The 22,838-nt window shown below is 37.3% G+C and overlaps 2 protein-coding genes across 21 annotated transcripts in view; one reads left to right on the top strand and one right to left on the bottom strand.

The window, feature by feature from the left end:
• Positions 1–5,179, bottom strand: part of CAB39L (calcium binding protein 39 like) — a 108,803-nt gene extending 103,624 nt beyond the window's left edge. For 2 of the 5 annotated variants that reach the window (XM_049099476.1, XM_025478371.3), the window contains exon 1: positions 5,042–5,173. The gene's annotated coding sequence lies outside the window, so the exon portion shown is untranslated. Of the gene's footprint in view, positions 1–5,041 lie in introns of all 5 variants that reach the window. The other 3 variants (XM_025478375.3, XM_049099475.1, XM_025478372.3) reach the window with 3 other exon arrangements.
• The window catches only part of SETDB2 (SET domain bifurcated histone lysine methyltransferase 2), an 83,208-nt gene continuing 65,539 nt past the window's right edge, over positions 5,170–22,838 (top strand). For 6 of the 16 annotated variants that reach the window (XR_007405046.1, XM_049099471.1, XM_049099470.1 and 3 more), the window contains exons 1-6: positions 5,170–5,309; positions 5,713–5,811; positions 11,734–12,083; positions 16,528–16,653; positions 18,062–18,127; positions 21,106–21,202. Coding sequence is in view for 15 of the 16 variants with exons in the window: in XM_049099471.1 (XP_048955428.1) it covers positions 12,068–12,083; positions 16,528–16,653; positions 18,062–18,127; positions 21,106–21,202 (305 nt within the window). In the remaining variant the exon portion in view is untranslated. Of the gene's footprint in view, positions 5,310–5,709; positions 5,812–5,860; positions 5,945–9,054; positions 9,248–11,733; positions 12,084–16,527; positions 16,654–18,061; positions 18,128–21,105; positions 21,203–22,838 lie in introns of all 16 variants that reach the window. The other 10 variants (XM_035704435.2, XM_035704438.2, XM_049099468.1 and 7 more) reach the window with 10 other exon arrangements.

Genomic DNA, 22,838 nt, shown 5'->3' with positions numbered 1-22,838 from the left:
AAAATATTCCTTTTAACAGGCTGAAATATAGTCTATTATGATGCATGTGTAATAATTTATAAAATCATTCTTCTACCATTGGTTATTTTTTATTGCCAATTATTCCTAAATATAAAATTACACTGTGATCATAAAGCTTTGACTCCCATCTCCCATTTCAATAGAAGTTTCCTTACAAAGGGTCAAAGAGTATACATAGTTTTGTCTCTTGCTGCATTCTGAGATAAATTGCCTGATTAAATGTTTATTTCTTTAATCACAAGTTAAATACTTTTCACTTAAATCATTGTGCCTGTTCTTTTTGTGATCATGAGATCATGTTCTTTGCTCATTTTCTGTTAGGGTACTGCTGTTCTTACTTGATTTATAAGAGACAAATACGCTCTCCAAAGGTATAGATCTAACTTGAAATATGAAATGTATTTCAAATGAGCAAACATGCATCCAATACCAACTGCATGCAAACTTGTTCAGGACTCAGGAAGGCATCTTGCCTTCCAGGGAATTATTTTGTTTGTCATAGCCTGCGAGAAACAAGGTAACATAAGATATGCTTAAATGAAGAAATCTGAGTATAGGGCAAGAGGAGGTTGTGATTAAGTTAAACTTGTCTATACTTCAAAGAGGAAGTTGAGCTAGGCATCAATTACTTTCAAAGTTAACTGTGGGCAGTGAGAACCACTATAGAGCGAAAAGCATAAAACAAGGTAGTCCCTAGGTCTGCAAGTAATATAGGCCACAAACATAGTATTTGAGGGTCACAAGCTATGCACCTTACTCCTCCCAAATCTAACTGTAGTAACCTAATAGAATCATCAAAAGTTCATGACAACCTCACAGAAATGAAATTGTTAAAGATCTTTTTTGTGATAATACAACTTTTTAAAAATTAAGGTAGAGAATAGAACCCTACTCCTACCACCACTTGCAAGCGCTTCCTACCATGATGTATTTGGGCCTTTAACTTGAGCACGAGGCATAAACACTGGCAGGAGGTGAAGCAGCCAGCTCCGCCGGTAACAGGCGGCTGGTGCTGCGATGGCAGAGAAACACGTTAGGAGCCTGGGGGCTGCTGACAACGTTTTGCAGCAAAACTACCTAATTGGTTCATATTTTTACTTAGGAAGGAGTTTTTAAATTTTATTTGAAAAAATTGGGAAGGGGAAGCCGTGGGGCACCTGGGTGGCACAGTCGGTTATGAGCCAGAGCCCCACATCCGGCTCCAAGCTCCGCACGGAGTCCGCTTGGGATTCTCTTTCCCCCTCTGCCCTTCAGGCTTGTGTGTACCCTCTCTCTCTCTCAAAATAAATAAGTACATTTTTTTAAATTGAGGAGATGGCAATTATTTTTTTAGTTATCACAGTTGCCAAACCTGTATCTTTACCAAAAAGTCAAAGGTGAGAGAAATGGGGGTTTTGTCAACAATACAGTGGCATATAAAACGTCAAGAAAATGAAAAAGAGGGCTTAAGTCAGGCGGTGGCAATGAACACAGAAAAATGAAAAGGAAAGCCGTTTTGGAGGCTGAAGCTACATATTATACAGTTGGGCAAATGGGAGAAGTAAGAGTTTGAAGTTATAAATCTGAGCCACTCAGAAGATACCTATACTGTTAATCAACATAGGAAACGTAAAAGATGGAGAGTTGCATACAAATTGAGTGGATCCAACTGTCCCAAAGACTGTGAGAAACGAGTGTTAAGGGCTTACAAGAGCAGAACTTGACATAAAATTAGGGCTTATTTGCACAAAAGGTATAGTTTAAGTGGCAAGAACAAATGAGATCATTACAAAGGGAGAAGTCATAGTAAAGGGAAAATTAGTTTTTCGATATCTGTCTTTAAAAAAAAAGCTTAATATATAATACCTCAGACATTTTCTCTTTAAGTGAAATAATCTGAATGTCCCACATGTTTATCTCACAAGAATTTTCTGTAGTTAACGGACACTCTCATGACTCAGGCATTCAATCAATTTCATTGATTAACAGAACACCACAAACGGCCAATGGTAATTTTGGTCTTCATACAGTTTTAAATCATTTTTTATCTTTAGTCATATTATTTAATTTATCCCTATGATGAACTGTATTTGTTAAAGACTGGAAAAGTGATGGCAAAATGCACTAATTAATGAGGAATACAGAAATATTCCTATTAATTTCAAAATGTTCCCCCAAAGTAACATTTATATGATCAAAATTACTACAAAGCAAAGCAAGGTGAGGAGATATTCCTAGTACTTCAAAAATAATTTTAAAAAAGGGAATGATTATTATACACAAATTTGGTTTTTCAGTTCATGAGGTGGGAAACACCTATCAGCTATTAAACGTGTTTTTTAATTAAAAAATGCTTCATTAAAATCTTCACTAATAAAATCATTTAGAGTCTTAAAATATCAGATAAAGAACTACAAGTAAGATGAGAGCATTTTTTATTTTTTATGAAGGTAAATAGATTTTAATCGACATTCGGCCACAAAATACCACATTCAATTCAAAGGTGTCATCAAATTTTTTCTAATTTTAAACAGCATACATCAATTGATAAGGGGAAAAAAATCTAAACTTCTGTATTATGAGACTGCAATGAAAAATAATCCTTAACAGACCAATGTTAAATCATTTTTATTTAGTCACTTAACATTGTTCATGCAAAAGTAATATTTAAATATTCTGTAAGGATCTTCAGATTATACATTATGAAATCTAGAGAACAGTATTTTTCAAAGGAAAAAATCTCGGGTTTACCTAGCCTATTATTTAAATATTAGTTATTTAAAATTACAGAAGATATTTATGCAATATAGTAAACTTAAAGTTGCAGTATTTTGACTTTAAGCAGGGTTAAAAAGAAACTAGAAAAGTGATAAATTTTTCTTCAGAAGAGATGCAAGGCATTGACAAGTTTGGTATTCATTTACTGAAACTGTATGCTTTCAAGGAAAATATGGCAAATACAGCATTATTACTTGAGGGTTCACCTTCATTATCTCAGTTTTTCTGTATGATGATTTCATAAAAAGACCTTACCCAAAAAAAGGGGGGGGGATTATGAACCTATCTAGAACATTATGTGTATGTAGAAACTGGAAGCAACAAATAAACTTGGTGCAAAGGAAATGAAAGCCTAGGTTTCTAGAAAGCAGGTTTCAAAAAATTCTTTTTATTCAGTTTCGCGAGAAAGAAATGAGAGCCACACCTTCCAATCACTGCGTCATTTTATTTATTCGTTCAACAGTTGCACTTTCAAACATATGCCAAGCATCATTACAGAATGCTACACAAACGTTTTGGCGAACGTCTCCTGAGCTATTATGTGCTTTCTTAACCAAAGATCTCTTCCTTTACGAAGGTCACAGACACCTTCGCCAATCAACTCAACGCTGAGTTATATTGATACTTGAACTCTTGCAACTTAGGCCTTCTAAGGCTCAATGATTCAGAAGGCAAATTTTAAAAAGAAAATTAAATTTGTAATCGTTCGATTCCTGCTGTTTCTCTGACACTCCTGCCACAGAACACATGGTCCTCCGGACCAGGTCGAGCTGTCGGTTAACAACCTGGATAGCTAAAAACTCAACTCGAGGCAAGTATCTTTATCTGTGCTTTCGTCCAATGCGTATCAAAAATCCTAATCACAAAATATCGGCCTTTTATCTGCTGGGTTTTCAGATCCGATACAATCTCCTACCAAATGAAAGAAAGCGTGCCGTCTCCTTCGATATAAAATTAAAAATAAATAAATAAATAAATAATAATTAAAAATAAAATTTAAAAATAAAAAATAAATAAAAAATAAAATAAAATAAAAATAAAAAAATTAAATAAGTTAAATAAATAAAATAAAATAAAAATAAAATAGAAATTAAAAATTAAAATTAAAAAATAAAATAAAATAAAAAATAAAAAATTAAAATAATAAAATTAAAATAAAATTAAAATCTAAAAATAAAAATAAAAAATAAAATAAAAATTTAAAAATAAAAAATAAGTAAAATAGTAAACATAGAAAGTATAAAATAAGTAATATAAATATTAAAAATACAAAATAAAAATAAGTAAATAAAAATAAAATAATATAATAAATTAAAAATAAAAATTAAATTAAAATAAAATTAAAAATAAATCTAAAAATAAATTAAAATAAAATTTTAAAAAATTAAAATAATAAATAAAATAATAGCAATAAAATAAAATTAAAATAATAAAATAATAAAACACAAACCCGAGGAGTAAGAACAGGAGGTAATTCCTTCCTCCCTCCATCCCAGAGAGAGCTCAGGAGAACTTTCCCTTACAAGTGCCTCCCCTGGGCCCTGAGGAAGCCACCGAGCAAGTCGGGACGGACACAGAAACTTCTCCATCTTCAACAGGTCGTCACCAGGGAAACAAACGCTTCTGCCAACGTCCGTCCTCCCTGCACCGTTTCTGCAGACACCACCGCTTGGGAGAACGGGGGCGGGGGGGGGGGTGGTGAGACCACCGCCGGCACGCGGGCTGCATCCTAACGCACAGGCGCGCTCCCCGCGCAGAGCCAGTCCCCTTGCTCATCAGGTGCTCGGCTGGGTGGGGAGCCAGCCCCGCAGCGGCCTGCCCGTCGCCCACGGCGGCAAACGACGGTCCCGTGCGACCCGAGGCCGCGGCGACGCACCCCCCGCTGCCGCTGCATCGACAGCCGCCACCTTGCTCCCTTCCGCATCCGGCTGTCCACCGGACCGCCTCCCCAGCGGGGCTGCCGCCCGACGTCCCGAGGCCGAGTTCCGGGGCGTCCGTCAGAGCCCCCACTGAGCTCTCACAACCCCGACGAACCGAAACCACCGGGGGTCCTCCTCCCCGCCATCCATCACCCTCTCTAGCCAGGGCCGTCTCAGCCCAAGAAAACCTCCCGCGCCCGGTAAGCGAGAAGGCACCAGGTGCAGGTGTGTGTCCCCGCCCCCGCCCCCCGCAGGACTCCTCCGAGCGGGGAGCCCCCTGAGCAGGGTCCCACCGCCGAGAACCCCGGTCCCGGCCACACACAAGATGGCAGCGCAACACCTACCAGAGGAAACAGCGGCGCCACCACTCCAGCGATGCCGGCCTCTGACGACTGCGAGGGTCCCCATTGGCCCGGCCAGAGAGCGCGAGACTAGGCGAGAGCGCCGCCAGCCAATCGGGAGGCGGCGCGCCGATCCGGCGCCGCCGCGCTGCCGGCGCGACGCGCGCGGAGCCTCTGAGGCGTGGACCTGGTGAGGCGTCCAACCAATGGGCTCCCGGCCAAGTAGTGGGATCGGCGGGCGTCCAGCTGTCCCCCGCAGGATTGGCGTTAGGTAGGCCTGGACGGGGGAGCTGGGGCCGGGTCTAGGCAAATGCTGAGGGGCTTCCCGGCCGGGGGGTCGTCTGCGGCCGTGAGGTCCCGTGGCGTGGAGTCGGAGAGGAGCCGACCCGCGGGGGGGGGAACCCAGCCTCGCTGACGGAGCGGGGTAGGCGGGCGGCGTGGGAAGAGCCGTGGTGCGGCCGCCTGACGCTTCCTAGCGCCCTGGGCCGCGCGGACCCCAGCGCTTCACGCCCCCCGCCCTTTCCCTTTGACGCACCTGCAGCCCCAGGTGGCTGTAGGAGGGCCCGCGGGCGTCCCGAGGTCCCAGCCCCGCGTCTCACTTCCGGTCTCGGGGAGGGGGGAGGGAAGGGAGGGGGGCGCGTCCACGTAACGGGAGGGGATGATTTCCTCAGCAGCCGGGAACCCGAGGCTGTCAAGGGAGCTGCGGGAAGGGGACTGCGGCGTAACAATCCCGAAGCACAACTGGGAGGTGTAGCCGCTGACCCGTGTCTCAGGTAAGACTTAACACGAGTCCTAAGTAAAGTAAAAAACGTTTGTCCCGAGGTGGCGGAGCCGGGAGGCGACAGTGAGGGCACCGGACCCCCGTGGACCGCGGCCCGGTCCGGGTGTAGGGGGCTGTGCTCTGAGGTAAGTGCACACCTGCCGGGAGTTCCCTGTGAGGCGGAGAGGGGGTTTTTGAAAAGGTGGAGTTTTTTTTTTTTCTTTTTCTTTCTTTTTTTTTTAATTTTATTATTATTAAAGACGGGGTGTCCCTGAAATCATCCTGCCTGGTTCCTTCCTGATTTTTTTTTTTTTTTTTTTGGTCACTGGCACTTAACGGTGTGACACCCTCCCCCCCTCGGAGCTTCCTTCTCAGAAAAACGGGAATGCTAATTTCCTCTCATGATTGCCACACAGATCGGTAAGAACGGGCCGGTTCCGCTTCCGAACCGGCCGGAGCGTGCCCGACACGTGATGGGTACTCCGGAAACGTTCGTTGCTCTCAGCGCGTCGGGCTCCCCGCATGGAGCCTGCTTCTCCCTCTGCCTGTGTCTCTGCCTCTCTCTCTTTCTCTCTCCCTCTCTTTCTGTGTGTGTGTCTCTCAGGAATAAATAAAATCTTAAAAAAAACAAAAACATGAGAAGTAAGTGATGGTCAGTCTCATAAAGAGCCAGTTTTCCAAAAAAAAAAACAAAAAACGAAAGCAACCGTAAATGGAAGCTCCACACACACCAGCTGCTCTTCTCCAAAGTGAAAAAGTGTGGGGGTTTGGAGAGTTGAGGGCGAGGGAGGGTGGGTAGGTTGGTGGGATAGGAACAAATTGAAAAAATGCTGTTTCATTCCAAAATATTAAGCCCGTTGTCTCTGGATGGATGATGAGGCTATGAGAGGTGTAACTTTTCTTCCTTAGGCTTGGCTGTTATTTTGCAGAGTGTCTTCAGTAAACATGGGGGTACTGTTCCCTTACTTGTAAAGTTTCGGAAGATAGGAATAACCCCTGTGAGCGTTTTCTTTAAAAAGTGATTAGTATAGGCTGGCCTGCTGTAGGTGGAAATACGCATTGGTAGAATCTTTCTAGAAAAGCACTTTGGGGGTGTGCTCCAAAAGCCTTCAAAATGGTCAATGCTTTTTTTTTTTTTTTTTGAAAATTATACACTTAAGTCTTAAACTAAGTGCACTATTACATTCCCTTTTTACACACTTAGAACCTGCAGATAGGGGATCCCTGGGTGGCTCAGCGGTTTGGCGCCTGCTTTCAGCCCAGGGTGTGACTCTGGGGTCCTAGGATCGAGTCCCGCATGGGGCTCCCTGCATGGAGTCTGCTTCTCCCTCTGCCTGTGTCTCTGCCTCTCTCTGTGTGTCTCTTGTGAATAAATTAAAAAAAAAAAAAAAAAAAAGAACCCTGCAGATACCACGCACAATTCAGTCCCTGAGTCCCCCCCCCCTTGTTCCCCCCAAACCCACACTAAAGATCTTGCTGCAGAACCTTTAAATCTTTTTTTTTTTTACACTTACATATTCTCAATGGGTTCATATATGCATTTGTAATTTTTAAAAATGGTGACCAGGGGAATCCCTGGGTGGCTCAGCAGTTGAGCGCCTGCCTTTGGCCCAGGACGCGATCCTGGAGTCCCAGGATCGAGTCCCGCATCAGGCTCCCTGCATGGAGCCTGCTTCTCTCTCTCTCTCTCTCTCTCTCTGTCTCTGTCTCTCATGAATAAATAAATAAATAATCTTAAAAAAAATGGTGACCAGTATCATACTGTATAATTTTCTAATTCTATTTGACAGTGTTTTTGAAGTATATACAAGTTAATTTATAGCTGCATATGTATTTATGGCTCTCTTTTTTTTTTTATACCTGCTGGATAGTGTTCCAGTGTATGGCTGAGTTCTGCTAATGTAAAACATTTATTTTTGTCTCTTTTATTGGTTTTATATTAAATTCTATCTTGTTTGATAGGTACTATATAGTGCATTTTATTTGCGATTCTCTTTTTGATGGACGTTGGTTGTTCCCAGTTTTTCAACTTCTAGACAATGCTGCAGGGAAATCCTGGTATGTATTTTATTGTGCACATGTGCGATTCTCAGGGATAGATACCAGAAAGTGGGATAGGTTGGTTTTAAGTTATGAACGTTATTTTTTTAAATTTATTTATTCACTTGAGAGAGAAATAGCACGAGCAGATGAGGCAGAGGATGAGGGAGAGAGGATCTCAAGCTGACTCCTGAGCACAGAGCCTGACAAGGAGCTTGATCTCACAGCCCCGAGTCTAACTTTTGTTTAAACTTTTTTTTTATACTTTTGCCTTTAATTGGGATTTCTACTACTTGAGCCTCTCTGATATTACCAGTTTTTCAACTTCTAGACCATGCTGCAGGGAAATCCTGGTATGTATTTTATTGTGCACATGTGCAATTCTCAGGGATAGATACCAGAAAGTGGGATAGGTTGGTTTTAAGTTATGAACGTTATTTTTTTTTAATTTATTTATTTACTTGAGAGAGAAATAGCACGAGCAGATGAGGCAGAGGATGAGGGAGAGAGGATCTCAAGCTGACTCCTGAGCACAGAGCCTGACAAGGAGCTTGATCTCACAGCCCCGAGTCTAACTTTTGTTTAGACATTTTTTTTTATACTTTTGCCTTTAATTGGGATTTCTACTACTTGAGCCTCTCTGATATTAAGTCAATAATTTCAATTTGAAATTCATGTGAATTGTTCTGTAAAGTGTTTACAGATGAAGTGTTACAGCTTCACGCCCTGAGCTGAAGGCAGACGTTCAACCACTGAGCCCCCCAGGCGCCCCTCCATTTTCTCTTTTTAATTGAGGTTCGCCACAAGTTTTCTTTGTTCTCGATATTTTAAAAAATATAATACCTTTGCTTTTCAATTTGAAGTTCATGTGAATTATTCTGTAAAGTGTTTCTCTTTGCTTCTTCTATTGGTTTTCATATAAAATTCTATTTTGTTTGATATGAATGTTTCTATTTGCTGGTATGTCTTTTTCACGTACTGTAATTTCAACCTTTTGATGACATTTTGTGTAATTTAAGTGGGTATTTTACATTAAAATGTCATAGCTAGATTTTGCTTGCAATCCAGTTTTTTGAGAGTCCTTTACGAAGTTAGATTAACACATTCACCTTTTTTGTGATTATTAACAGTGTGTCCTTTTGTCCTCTTATTTACTGTGCTTTTCTCTTGTATCTTTTATTTTTCCATTTCTCTCTCTTTTTTTTTTTTTTTTAAGATTTCATTTATTCATGAGAGACACAGAGAGAGAGAGAGGCAGAGACACAGGCAGAGGGAGAAGCAGGCTCCATGCAGGGAGTGCCGATGAAGGACTCAATCTCAGGATTCCAGGATCACGCCCTGAGCTGAAGGCAGACGTTCAACCACTGAGCCCCCCCCCAGGCGCCCCTCCATTTCTCTTTTTAATTGAGGTTGGCCCCAAGTTTTCTTTGTTCTCCATATTTTAAAAAATATAATACCTTTGCATTTTCTTTTTTTTTTTTTTTTTAATTTTTATTTATTTATGATAGTCACACACAGAGAGAGAGGCAGAGACATAGGCAGAGGGAGAAGCAGGCTCCATGCAGGGAGCCCGATGTGGGACTCGATCCCGGGTCTCCAGGATCGTGCCCTGGGCCAAAGGCAGGCGCTAAACCGCTGCGCCACCCAGGGATCCCACCTTTGCATTTTCAACGTAGTTCTTAAATTTGTTTTCTTAACAATCTAAATTTAGTGTTGATATCCTCCCTATGAAGAACTTGACCTGCTTCTACTTAACTTATACCAATCTAGCAATAATCCCCTTCCATTTCCCTTGTATAATTTCCCACATTTATTTGTATTATTTTTGTTCATTTGTTATTAAAACCCATTTTTAATCAGTCTTTAGCATTAATGTGTTTTAGTCATTTTCTCATTTTTGCTTCTTATATCTGAGTACTTCTGTGTGTGTTAGTTTTTTTCACAAAGTTTTGGGTACTTTCTTCTTTCAGAGAGTCCCTAAGTGGCTTTTTGAATGTCTCAAAGTCTCTTCCCTTCCACTATTGAAAGATAGCTCGGCTGAAATGGCATTCTGGGGTCAGACTTACTTTTTGCCTTAACTTGCTGCATCTGGTATTTCTGATGAGAAGTCTGATTACTAGTCCGATATGTGTTTCTTTTAGATAATCTAGATTTTCTGGAAGCTTCTAAGACTTCATATTTTTTATATTTTAAAGCTTATACACAATTTGTCTAGTAGCATGTATCTTTATCTTGCTTGGTACTCAGTGACCCTTAATTGGTTTATGTGTTTTACAGTTTTGAGAAATTCTTGGTATTTATTGCCTCTTTTTCATTCTATTTTCTTCTTATTTCTTTCTTCTGTGTTCTAATGAATTACTCAGCTCAGTCTTCTAGCTTACTGCTGGCTCTTCATCTGAGTTTATGCCATTCATTAATTCAGTCATCTATTGAGTTTATTTAACAACTATTTTTATATCCAAGATGCCTTAATGATTGTTTTTCAAAATCATGTTATTGTATGGATGTTTCCTTCTTTAGCTCTTTGAGGATATTAAATACAATAACATTTGTTTTAAAATTATTTTCAGGATGTTCTGTTCTGTTGACTGTAAGTCCATCCTTTGGTGGGCTTGCTTAAGTCTCTTTCTTTTATGGTGTAGCTTTCCTCAGATATTTAATGACTTTGAGTTGTGTGCTCATCTTCTGTGAGAAAATTTGCTCTTTCTTTTGCTGTGTTCTGATTGTGGTTGGCATTATGTCTTCAGCTTCCCATCTGTGTCCTTTCCCTAGAGAGGTCTCACAGCTTGGTCCATAGAGAGTTCCCTTTTTGTTTTTAACATGACTATATTTTTTAATTAAAAAAAATCTTCTAATGTTTCTGTGGTTTGGTGTGTGATTGGGAGAAGAATTTATCATATGTTGGCTAACATCTTGAGACTGAGAATTCTTGATATTTGTGACGTATAGTTCCACCTCTAAGTGTATATCTTATGGAAATAATCAGACATATGCATAAAATATATTCCAGCATTATTCATTATATTGAAAAAAATAGAGATAATTTAAATGTCCAATATAGAGGTTTATTTACAGTACTAATTAATAATTTATGAAAATTTAATTAAGATTCTTTGGTGTACTTTAATACATGGATTGATTATTGAACAAAGTACATTATAACAGCCACTTAAAAGTCATATTATAGAAAAATATTAATGAGGGTGGAAAGTGCAAGATACGTTACCAATAAAAGATTATTAAAAAATTGTGTACACTAAAATCCAAATTTTATTTTAAAGTATATATACTGAGGGCAACCCTGGTAGCTTAGCGGTTTAGCCCTGCTTGCAGCCCGAGGTGTGATCCTGGAGACCCGGGATCGAGTCCCACGTCGTTTTCCCTGCATGGAGCCTGCTTCTCCCTCTGCCTGTGTCTCTGCCTCTCTCTCTCTGTGTGTCTCTATGAATGAATAAATAAAATCTTTTAAAAAAATAAAATAAAAGTATATATACTGAAAGAACTATAATAATTGCTAATATTTATGGAGTCTTTTGTATGTGCCAGCCACTGTTCTAAGTAATTAAATCTTCACAACAACCCTTTGAGGTAGTTAGCGTTACCATCCCCATTGTAAAAGTTGTTGTAAAGTATTTATAAAAAATAAGAAAAGCTTAAAAATATTTATAAAATGGGGATAGTTTATGTGAATTAATATTTTAAATATGGATGATTCTTAATTTCTCTGTAACTTTGTAATTTTGATATTTTACACATTTTTCCATTTAATATGTATTCTTGTTTCTATAACAGTGTATGTTATTTTAAAAGATAAAGCTGTTGTTAAAATAATCTTTTTTTCTTATGTATTTTATTCTTTGCATATACTTACCAATCTTTATTGTTTTCTTTACAGAATGTTTCATGCATCCATGGACCAAAAGATGGAGTTGGTTTTTATTTTTAAAAAGATATTATCAATGATCTGAAGTTGCATGGACTTGGCATCAGATGGGACTAGTGGTCATTTTTTAAAGTTTCTTCAACCACAGTTACTATTTGAAAATTCAAGCGTCCAAGAATATTGGGTTTAGAATTGGCATAATGATGTATTTTCTCTGAGGACTGCAAATTTCATAGAGACCATAGTTGGATGCCAGTTGGATTCCAATTATATTCTTCAATCAAAGTGATTCAGTCCTTTGAAAGTTAATTTTGAAGAGTTTTATGTTTATGGACGACGCCAGAAGATGGGAGAAAAAAATGGTAAGTTTGGAAACCATTGTTAAACATTATATTTTAAAGTGTATAGACTACTTAATGAAGCTGAATTGTGGAACTTCCAAGGTTTTTCGCTGCAAGTGACTGTTAAACATTTGAAGGAATTTAGGACTTATTCTCATGTAGTCAACAATTTTGAGTCTTTATAATTAATTGTATATATAAACCTAAGTTCTTTAATGTACTTTTTTACTTTTTACAAAATACACTTTATTCTTTTAGAAAACCTTTAGATTCACTTTTTAAAGAAAAGTTGACAGTACAGAAAATTCCCCCATCTTCTACATCCAGTTTTACTTATGATTAACATCTTACATTTGGCTGGTACATTTTTTGCAATTCATGAACCATAATATGCATAATTAAAGTGCATAGTTTATTCATATTTTTGTAGTTCGTACCTGATGTCTTTTTCTGTTCCAGGATGTCACATTATATTTATTTGTCATGTCTCCAAAGGGTTCTCTTGGGTATAATAGTTTCTCAGACTTGTGTTTTATTTTGTAGTATTTTGTAGCCAAGTATTTTGTAGGATGCCCCTCTTATTGGAATTATTAATTGATTTTTTTTTCTCATGATTAGAGCAAGGTTATAGGTTTTTGGGAAGAAGAGCATAGAGGTAATCACATCAAAGGTATTTGTTATCAACATAACATTTCTCTCTTGTGGATCAGAGTCAATTGTAGTGTGAAATCTGAATGCATATCTGAGTTTTATTACACTCTTACGTTAAGGTCCATTGGTCCTTCTTGCACATTGAATAGATCTTTTATGATTTTATAATATACATTAGCCACTTGGAAAATAATTGGATCAGTAAATTACGCAGATTTTCAAGATGTTGACACATTTCATCATAGAATATTTATTTATTTATTTATTTATTTTTATTTTTTTTAATTTTTATTTATTTATGATAGTCACACACAGAGAGAGAGAGGCAGAGACATAGGCAGAGGGAGAAGCAGGCTCCATGCACCGGGAGCCCGACGTGGGATTCGATCCCGGGTCTCCAGGATCGCGCCCTGGGCCAAAAGCAGGCGCTAAACCGCTGCGCCACCCAGGGTTCCCATCATATAATATTTAAAAGTCACATTTGTTAATATTGCTACCAATATCATCAAAAAGTGATTAATTATAGAGAAGCTATGAGGCTTACTATGGTATATGCAAGGTTTACAAATTTTCAATTTTAGCTTGGTAATGTAAATTTTATCATTAGCAACAAATGCTGTCGATATTGAACTTCAGATGGTAGGTTCACTTGGTGCTTTTCAAAATCTTCCCATCTAGATATCTACCTCAAATAAAGATAAATCCCTAGTATGGAACATTGATTCAAGAAACATGTTAACAGCCATTTAAGTGCTTTCACAAATAGTTTTATCTAAAACCAGTGATTTTTATTCATTACCTGTCAGTGAAAAACTTAATGATTTTAAGGATTCTGGAAGGTCCTTCAAAAAATACTTGCCCACTTAGCTGAATGATATCTAAAATTCCACAATTAGAAATTAATTTCTTTCACTGAAGACTGTATTCCCTGTTTAATTGTATATGGTAAATTTTACTTTTACATCTTTAAAATTTGTATTTAGTGTGTACTGTGTGTGTATATATATGTACGTATACATATATACTACATATATATTTACTCTATGTAGTAATTTTATGCTAAAAGCCACATGCTTATCCACACATCCAACTCCATTAAGTAGATGTTATTTCATAGATATGGTCCAACAGCTTAACGACTAGCAGTGCTGGGATTCAAACACAAATGCATCTGAACTCCAAAGTCTAGGTTGTTAATCACCACTTCTGTTTTTGTGCTGACTCCTGGTTTTCATTCTTTTTTTTTTTTTAATATTTTATTTATTTATTCATGAGAATACACAGAGAGGAGAGAGAGAGAGGCAGAGAAACAGGCAGAGGGAGAAGCAGGCTCCGTGCAGGGAGCCCGACGCAGGACTTGATCCCGGGTCTCCAGGATCACGCCCTTGGCCGAAGGCGGCGCTAAACCGCTGAGCCACCTGGGCTACCCTCCTGGTTTTCTTTCCACCTGTTTGCTCCTTCTTGGTTTCCATGATTCTCTTTTCTTACATTCATTGCTCGTATATCGGAGACCCTCTTCTCATTGTATACATTCTCCCTAATCACATCTACTCTGTGATTTAAGCAAGCATTTGTGTGCCATTGACTCCAAAATCCATGTAATTGGACCAGATCTTACTCTGGAGCCTGTGTATCCAGTGTACTTAACACTACTTAAATTTCTCACTTGTCCCATCTTTATTCCTTATCTCTATGAGTACCATTACTATGCCCAAGTCAGAAACTTAATAACCTTTCTAAAAAACTAACCACATCAGAAGATGCTTAAACTTTTTGAGTGGATCCCATAGTCTTTCATATAAAAAGAGAGTTGCTCTCTTCTGCTGAGTGAAATAAGTCAATTGGAGAAAGACAAATACATGTTTTCACTCATATGAGGGATATAAGAAATAGTGGAAGGGATGGAAACTGGGGAAAACTTAGAGAGGAAGACAAACCATAAGATACTCCTCTAATTGGAAGACAAAGGGTTGCAGAAGAGGAGGGTATGGCGGTTGGAGTAACTGGGTGATGGGCACCGAGGAGGGCACCTGATGGGATGAGCACTGGGTGTTATACTATATGTTGGCAAATTGAACTTAAGTAAAATACTAAAAATAAATAAAACTTAAAAATGGAGTTGCTTAGCATGGCATGAAAAGCTCTCCATGTCATGGTTCCTCTACTTTTTTTTTTTTTTTTTTTTTTTTAAAGATTTTATTCATTTATTTATGAAAGACCCAGAGAGAGGCAGAGACACAGGCAGAGGGAGAAGCAGGCTCCATGCAGGGAGCCCAATGTGGGACTCGATCCCTGGACTCCAGGATCACTCCCTGAGCCGAAGGCAGACTCTCAACCGCTGAGCCACCCAGGTGTCCCGGTCCCTCTACTTCTGAAGCATCATTCCTTATCCCTTTTGTCCTCTTATATTGTGCTTATTTCAGACCTTGAAACCTTGTCTGAGATGTGCTATGGGGAGTTTAAAAGTAGGCTTGGTCTCATGTAGGCATCAAGCCAAGGTGTCAACAGGGAACCAACACCCCTTCTGAGGCTGCTGTGGCGGCATCATCCCTAATTAGTGAGAGATCCCTTTTGGGTAAGGTGACTTTGTCAGGGAGACTTAGAACTATACCCAAGCCTTTTATAAAGATTCTCACCTTGCTGCCAAACTTAAGAGGTTCAGGGTTTAATTTTTATTAAGAAAAATGTATGTTTTTGTGAACTTACTAGGCTCTCTGCTTATTAATTGTCCCAGTGGCTACTCAAGTGATCTTTCTGAAGTACAATAGTTGTTATGTCCCTCTTTTGTTTAAAGCTCTATTCATTAGTTTTGAACATCTTATGTATTTTAACACTTTAACATATAAATGAATTTTAACATTTTAGGTATTTTTGTTACTTTTAAACATGGTAGAAATGTGAGATTTGCTTTTTCCAGTTTAATTGTCTTTCTCATATTTGTTTTCAACTTTGAATTATTTCTTCCAGGAAAATTTTTTTAAGTAAGCTCTACCCCCAGCATGCAGGTTGAACTCAAGAGTTGCATGCTCTGCTGACTCAGCCAGCAAGGCACTTATCTTTAGGAATTTTTGATGAAGGTGTTCACTTGCTGAGCATCTGAAATATTGCCTCATCTATATAGCTACCTATAAAAAGTTTAAACATTATTTTGCTTCATATAATTATTTTAAAAATATAAAGATTTTTAAAAACATTGTTGGACATACACAGCAATTGTTGAGATGTTTCTTTTTTTTTTTTTTTTCCTTTTTTAAAAGATTTTATTTATTTACTCATGAGAAACACAGAGAGAGGCATCGACACAGGCAAAGGGAGAAGCGGGCTCCCTGCAGGGAGCCCGATGTGGGACTCGATCCCAGGACCTTGGGATCAAGCCCTGAGCTGAAGGCAGATGCTCAGCCACTGAGCCACCCAGGCGTCCCTGTTGAGATGTTTCATTCTATAACTGTCCACTTCCATATTCAGTGGAGATTATATCCCTGAAACTTTTAAAATGCTTATGTGTTTATATATGTCTACCACCACCTTAAAATGAAGCTGTTCCTTTTGTTTTCCAGGGACACCAGAAATAGTATCACTGAAATTTTTAACGTATTTTTGTTGGCAGAAATAAGTGAAATACTTAGGTCATATTCTTTGTTTATAGTTCTTATAAGGAAATAATGATCAAAATTTTTTTCCCTCAAGGTAAATGAAGACCAATTAAATTTTAATATTATTTAGAAACCAAGTGGATTCTATGTAACATGTGCCTTAGGGAAATTATAGTACATTTCTATTGAGCACTCAAGCTATTCACTTATTTTTATTTTAGGTGATGCAAAAACTTTCTGGATGGATCTGGAAGATGATGGAAAAGTGGACTTCATATTTGAACAAGTGCAAAATGTGCTGCAATCACTGAAACAAAAGATCAAAGATGGGTCTGCCACAAATAAAGGTATGGAGTACAAAAAACATTAAATACATTTAATTCTAAATATTAACCAATGGCAATATAGTACAATTCTATGTCCACTATTATTCATTTTAAAAGTCAAAATTTTTTTTTTGTTTTCTAAGAGCCTACCATGCATTGTTTCTTTTGTGTTTGTGCTCTGCTTCTGTAAACACTTGATTTTACCATATATTATAGACACTTAGTAAAAATGGGTAAAGATGATTACTTTGAATAACAGCTGCTGTGAATTTATCTCTTTTTCTCTCAGGCTACTTTGCTGTCCATGTTTTCTTTTTCTCTGTAATTCTTTTTGAGGCGGGGTGGGCATTGCAGGAGTAGTATCTGCTCATTATACAACATTTAGTACATTTGGAAAAATATGACAAATTACCCATCACTGCATCACTCAGACACCTAGTGTCTTTTAAAATATGAAAGCACATTTGACTATATTTTGCCTGCTTTAAACAGAATTTGCCTTACTAGTCTTCTGAAAGCAGAACTGCACTCTACATAGACAGCTAGCTCAGTCAGCCAAATTTTTATTTTTCCTGTCTCTTAGTTTTCAACCCTGGTTGGAGAGCCTTAGACTTTTATGTAGAAACCTCCTTCTTTGCCTCAGGATGTAAGATTTTCAAGCAAATTGTCTTTTAGACCATTCTTAATATTTTTTGGATATTCTTATAGACATTAATATTTTGTTTGCTTGTCCAAAAATAGTATTGTTTTTCATTTTGTTTTATTTTATTATTTTTTATTTACTTATTCATTAGAGACACAGAGAAAGAGGCAGAGACACAGCAGAGGGAGACGCAGGCTCCCTGCAGGGAGCCTGAGGTGGGACTCGAACCCAGGACTTTTAATCAATGCCCTGGGCCGAACTCAACCCCTGAGCCACCGGGGCATCCCATTGTTTTTCATTTTAATATTCTTTTTCATTCCTTTCAGGAGTCAGATCTAGTTTTGAATCTAGTTCTACCACTTCCTTGCTGATTTGACCTGGAATATATAATGTTTTGGGGGGTTGTTTTTGTTTTTTTGTTTTGTTTTGTTTAGAGAGGGAGAGAGGGGGGCAGAGGGAACAGGAGGAAGAGAATTGTAAGCAGGCCTCACACCCAATGCAGAGCCTAACACAGGGCTCGATCTCACAACCCTGAGATGATGACCTGAGCTGAAATCAAGAGTTGGGTGCTTAGCTGGCTTAGCCACCTAGGCACCTTGGTATAAATAGTTTAACCTAAGACTCAGTTTTTGTTTCTAATGCTGGTAATTGTCATAAGAACCTCTTAGAGGAGTTAATGAAGATTAAATAAGATAGTTTGTAAATTGTTTAGCACAGTAGCTGCCACCATGAATGAAAGTGATGCTGCTGCTGATTGTTTTCATACTTTTTTATTTTCCTTAACAGAATATATTCAAGCAATGATTCTAGTGAATGAAGCAACCATAAGTAACAATTCCACATTGATAAAGGGTATGTGCATTTCTAATCCTAACCTTGAGTTTTCTTTTATTTTCTTGACTCGAAGCAGGCTTAATTGACTTAAGTATGTCAGATTACCTAAAGATAAGTTAAAATGAAATGTAAGATCTAGGGCATCCGCGGTGGCCCAGCGGTTTAGTGCCGCTTTCGGCCTAGGGTGTGATCCTGGGGACCGGGATCAGGTCCCACATCCGGCTCGCTGCATGGAGCCTGCTTCTCTCTCTGCCTGTGTCTCTGCCTCTCTCTGTCTCTGCCTCTCTGTCTGTCAAGAATAAATTGGTAAGATTTAAAAAAAAAAAAAAAAAGAAATATAAGATCTATATTGGCAAATTATATAAGTCAATTTCCCTATTAAATGAAAAGTCCTACCCATCCAGAGATAGGAAATGCACATTCTTCTGAATGTCCTAGGGAAAGAGTAAGCAAATGTATCTCTTCTTCAGAACATTCTAAGACTGCAAACTATTATAAACCCACTTTGTGAGAAAAACAGTACTAGAAAGGTATATTCCAGCATAGATATAAGTTAGTGTAAGGATTTTTTATTTCTAGATTATTATTAGACCATTAGTCTTGCAAACTGTAAACAAATTCATTTTAGAAGGGATTGATCAAAGATAATATCCCAGAACTGAGAAAAGAAAAATTAAAAAGTTTTTTTTATCAGAATCACTCTCCTATAAATCTTTGTGTCTAATTATCTAAAATCTTAAGAAAGTGCTTTACTGAATTTTAATTAATATTGCTAAATATTGTTAACAAATTAGAGTAATTTTAACTGCATAATTTGTAGCATTAAGGTTTTAAATCTCTGAAAATATAACTAGCATCATCAGTCTATTTTTTAAAAAACTTTATGGTATTCAAAAGTACTCTCTATTTCAGTAGTTAATGTATAGTTTTAGAAGGGTGGATTCTTTAAGAAAACAGCTTTTGTCAGTATCTTTCAGTAGCACTTGGAATCAACATACTCAAGAGATTACACTAGTTTTGCAAGAGGGGCTTTAAAATGTGAGAGGAGGTAAGAGGAAATAAGTGGGTTTTTTTTTTTTTCTGAAACAAATTATTTCTTACTATATGAAAGTAAATTGGGTTTTGGTTTAGGGTTTTTTTTGTAATTTCCTATTTTTATATAGTTCATTTGAAATATGAATTTATCAAAATACAAGTATATGTTTGCCAATGTAGAGCAATATTTGTAACTAAGTAACTGGGGAGTTGTATAATTAATATTATTGACAAATACAAGGATTAAGAACTTCCTAGGAATAAAATTTCATGTTAGTATTTATTTTAAAAAGAATAGTGGGGGGAAAAAAAAAAGAATAATGAGACTGAGAGAAACAAAAAGACTTGGTGTCAAAACAAGCTGTCCCGGATAGAACCTGGATTGCCCAAACCAGTAATTACCTTTATTTTCCTTGCTTGTGTATAACTGTAAATATGTGCTGTGTCCCCAAAGGATTGGATACTGTTTTCTTGAGAGGAATTATTATTTCCCCTTTCCTCCTTTATCTAATGATTAATTTTAAAATCATTTTTTTCAGTAAGTCTTATTTCTAATTATGTTTATATACATTTATTCATATTTGTTAGTTTGGTTTTATGTGACTCATACAAAGAAATTAGGAAAAATCAAATTCTTAATTTGTAAAACTTAATTTTTAATCCAGAATTATAGTCCTTATCAACTATCAGATTTTAAAGTTTTCTTTACCTTGATAATTAAAGAGGAATAATTATTTTCCAAGTAGCCAAATAGTGTTCTCTTTTTATAACTTAAGCTATTCTTTTATTTACTTAAACTTTTCAAACACTTTTTTTTTCTGCACTAAAGGACATTTGCAAGTTAATAATCTAAGGCAGGATGAGAATCACTTTTTTTCTTAAAGTCCATTAGTGCATAGAAAAGAACACATTTAAAAAATACCTTTAGGGGCACCTGAGTGGCTTAGTCAGTTAAGCATCTGACTTTTGATTTTAGCTCAGGCCATCATCTCAGGTCATGAGGTTGAGCCCCGTGTCAGGCTCTACACAGGGTAAGGAGTGCTTAAGGTCCTCTCTTCCTCCCCCTGCCCTCACCCCTCACAAGCATGCTTTCCCTAAAAAACGAGGGTGGGGGAAGACATACGTATATGTGTGTATATATACACATATGTCTTTAAACCATAGAATATTTCATACATCCATTTTTCAAAATAAAAACAGGAAATCTGTAACTTCTCGTTAAATACACAGTTTATTGTAGTCGTGTTAGTAAGACTAGGTGACATGGAAAAAGAAGAGACAAGACAGATAAAATTAAGCACAGAGAGATAGAATGAGTAATATGAAAAGTCAAATGGAAATATTAAAAGAGGTAACCAGATACCCCACCCTCCAAAAATGAAGGTAGCAGTTGAAAAATGAGAAAAGTAAGAGATACATAAACTTTCCATTTTGTGACCTTTTAGCAAGAGTTATGTTATTTTTTTTAAAATGCAAACAGATAAGGATAGTAAATGATCACCTTAAAGTTGATTAAGGGGATCCCTGGGTGGCTCAGCAGTTTAGCGCCTGCCTTTGGCCCAGGGTGTGATTCTGGAGTCCTGGGATCGAGTCTCACATCAGGCTCCCTGTAGGGAGCCTGCTTCTCTCTCTCATTAATAAATAAATAAAATTTTTTTATAAAACGTTTAAGATAAATAAATAAAGGTTGATTAAAATTCAGATTAAGTTCAGGCCAAACTAGATTTTCTCCGATAGAAGTCTCTCTATCCTAAGTCTTTTACTTTATCCTATCTTATTTTCTTAGTGTTTTTGAAAATATTGACACCTAATTTTTTGGCTTAATTTTAAAGTCTTACTATATTTGTAGATTGAAGGGCTCCAGATACCTCTAATCACTAAAGATATTATTTAGATTTTACAGTAAATGATTTTTAACTTGGTATACTTGTTACTCAAACATTTGTATTTTCTTCACGTAGATCATATATCTGTGACTCAGAATGAACAGGAAAATAAATCAGGTTCATTGCCCTCTACATCATATGAAGACTCCTTTCCAGAAGACTGTACATCTCTGTATGTATACAGGTTACATTTATTTGTTGTTAATACTTTTGCTACTAGGAAGAGATTTACTCTTTTTAATCATTTGATGTAAGAATAGATAGAATATATAAAAATTTTTTTCCCCGTCCAAAGCTTTAAAAGTTGTAGATTTTATGTAGGATAAAGTTTCATACATATGTCATTTAACAAGCTGTTTACTTATTAATATCTCTAGGTAATCAAGTCTTTCAATAAAATTTAGTTTAAGATTTCTTTGTGTAGGGGATCCCTGGGTGGCTCAGTGGTTTGGTGCCTGCCTTGGGCCCAGGGCGCAATCCTGGAGTCTGAGGATCAAGTGCCAATCAGGCTCCCTGCATGGAGCCTGCTTCTCTCTCTGCCTGTGTGTCTGCCTCTCTCTCTCTCTCTCTCTCTCTCTCTCTCTCTCTGTGTCTCTCATGAGTAAATAAATAAAATCCTTAAAAAAAAAAAGTTTTCTTTGTATAGGGGTGCATGAGTGGCTCATTCAATTGAGTATCCAACTCTTCATTTCAACTCAGGTCATGATCTCATGGGTTGTGGAATCAGAATGTTGAGCTCTGCTCTCAGCGAGGAGTCTACTTGCAATTCTCTGTCTTCTTTTCGTCTGCCCCTCCCTCCACTTGCATGTGGGTGTACTCTCTCAAATAAATAAACCTTTGAAAAAAAATTGTATAAATTAGTTAATGTACTGAAATCTATCAAACTGGCAATTTAACTAAAAAATTATTTTTCCTTGATTACTTCTTTATTTTTCATTATTTTTTAAAATTTTATTTTTTAAGTAATCTCTACACCCAATGTGGGGCTTAAACTTACACCCCCTGAGATTAAGAGTCAGATGCTGTACCAACTGAGCCAGCCAGGTACCCCTGGATTATTTCATTTAGAGTATTGGAAAGGTGTAAACAGTATTTCTTTCACTATCAGTTCAGCTTTTCAAATAGTTTAACAGCTCTAAATTAGTACCAGAAAGCTTATGAGAATAGGCTAATTTTTTCTGACCTTTTCTTTCTCCTTTTACCATTTCAGTACCATTTTGTAAAGATTCCTTAGCATAAAGTAAAATTGTATAAAAGGAAATATGACATTCTGACACATGGTCTTTAATTTTAGTAGGTAATAGCATTACTAAAACTTTCAAGAACTAGTGTAAAGGAAGTTTCTGAAAGTATTTTGAGCTAGGCCAAGGAACAGAATTTCAGAAACAAAAAGTGTCTTTATAGAGGGAGTTCTTATGTCAGTTGCCTTATTTTGTCTTTTCAGCAATATATTGAAAAATTGTCAATGTAGAATTCTATTTGTTGTTTTATGAGAGTTTTAGATAGACCCTATTTTACATATGATATGCATTTGCACATATTAGAGGTGTTATTACAGTTTGAGTCTAAATGATTCATAAAACATTATAATATTTTCAGAAATCTAGAAATTCTGGTCTTTTGATATATAACAAAATTTCATTACCTTCTAAAAACAAATTTAATCATTTTAAATCACAAAATCACTTTAAATCACAAATATAAGATTCGTTTTCATGTAAATTACCACCAGTCTTCCATCTTCTATTTATTTTACTAAAAATTTTAAGCCTGCATGCAGAAGTGGATTTATTAAGTATCTCTTTTTT

Source organism: Canis lupus, chromosome 22, assembly GCF_003254725.2.
Source record: "Canis lupus dingo isolate Sandy chromosome 22, ASM325472v2, whole genome shotgun sequence".
Classification (NCBI taxonomy): domain Eukaryota; kingdom Metazoa; phylum Chordata; class Mammalia; order Carnivora; family Canidae; genus Canis; species Canis lupus.
The sequence above is the reverse complement of the archived record's forward strand: the minus strand, read 5'-3'. Positions and strand labels throughout refer to the sequence as shown.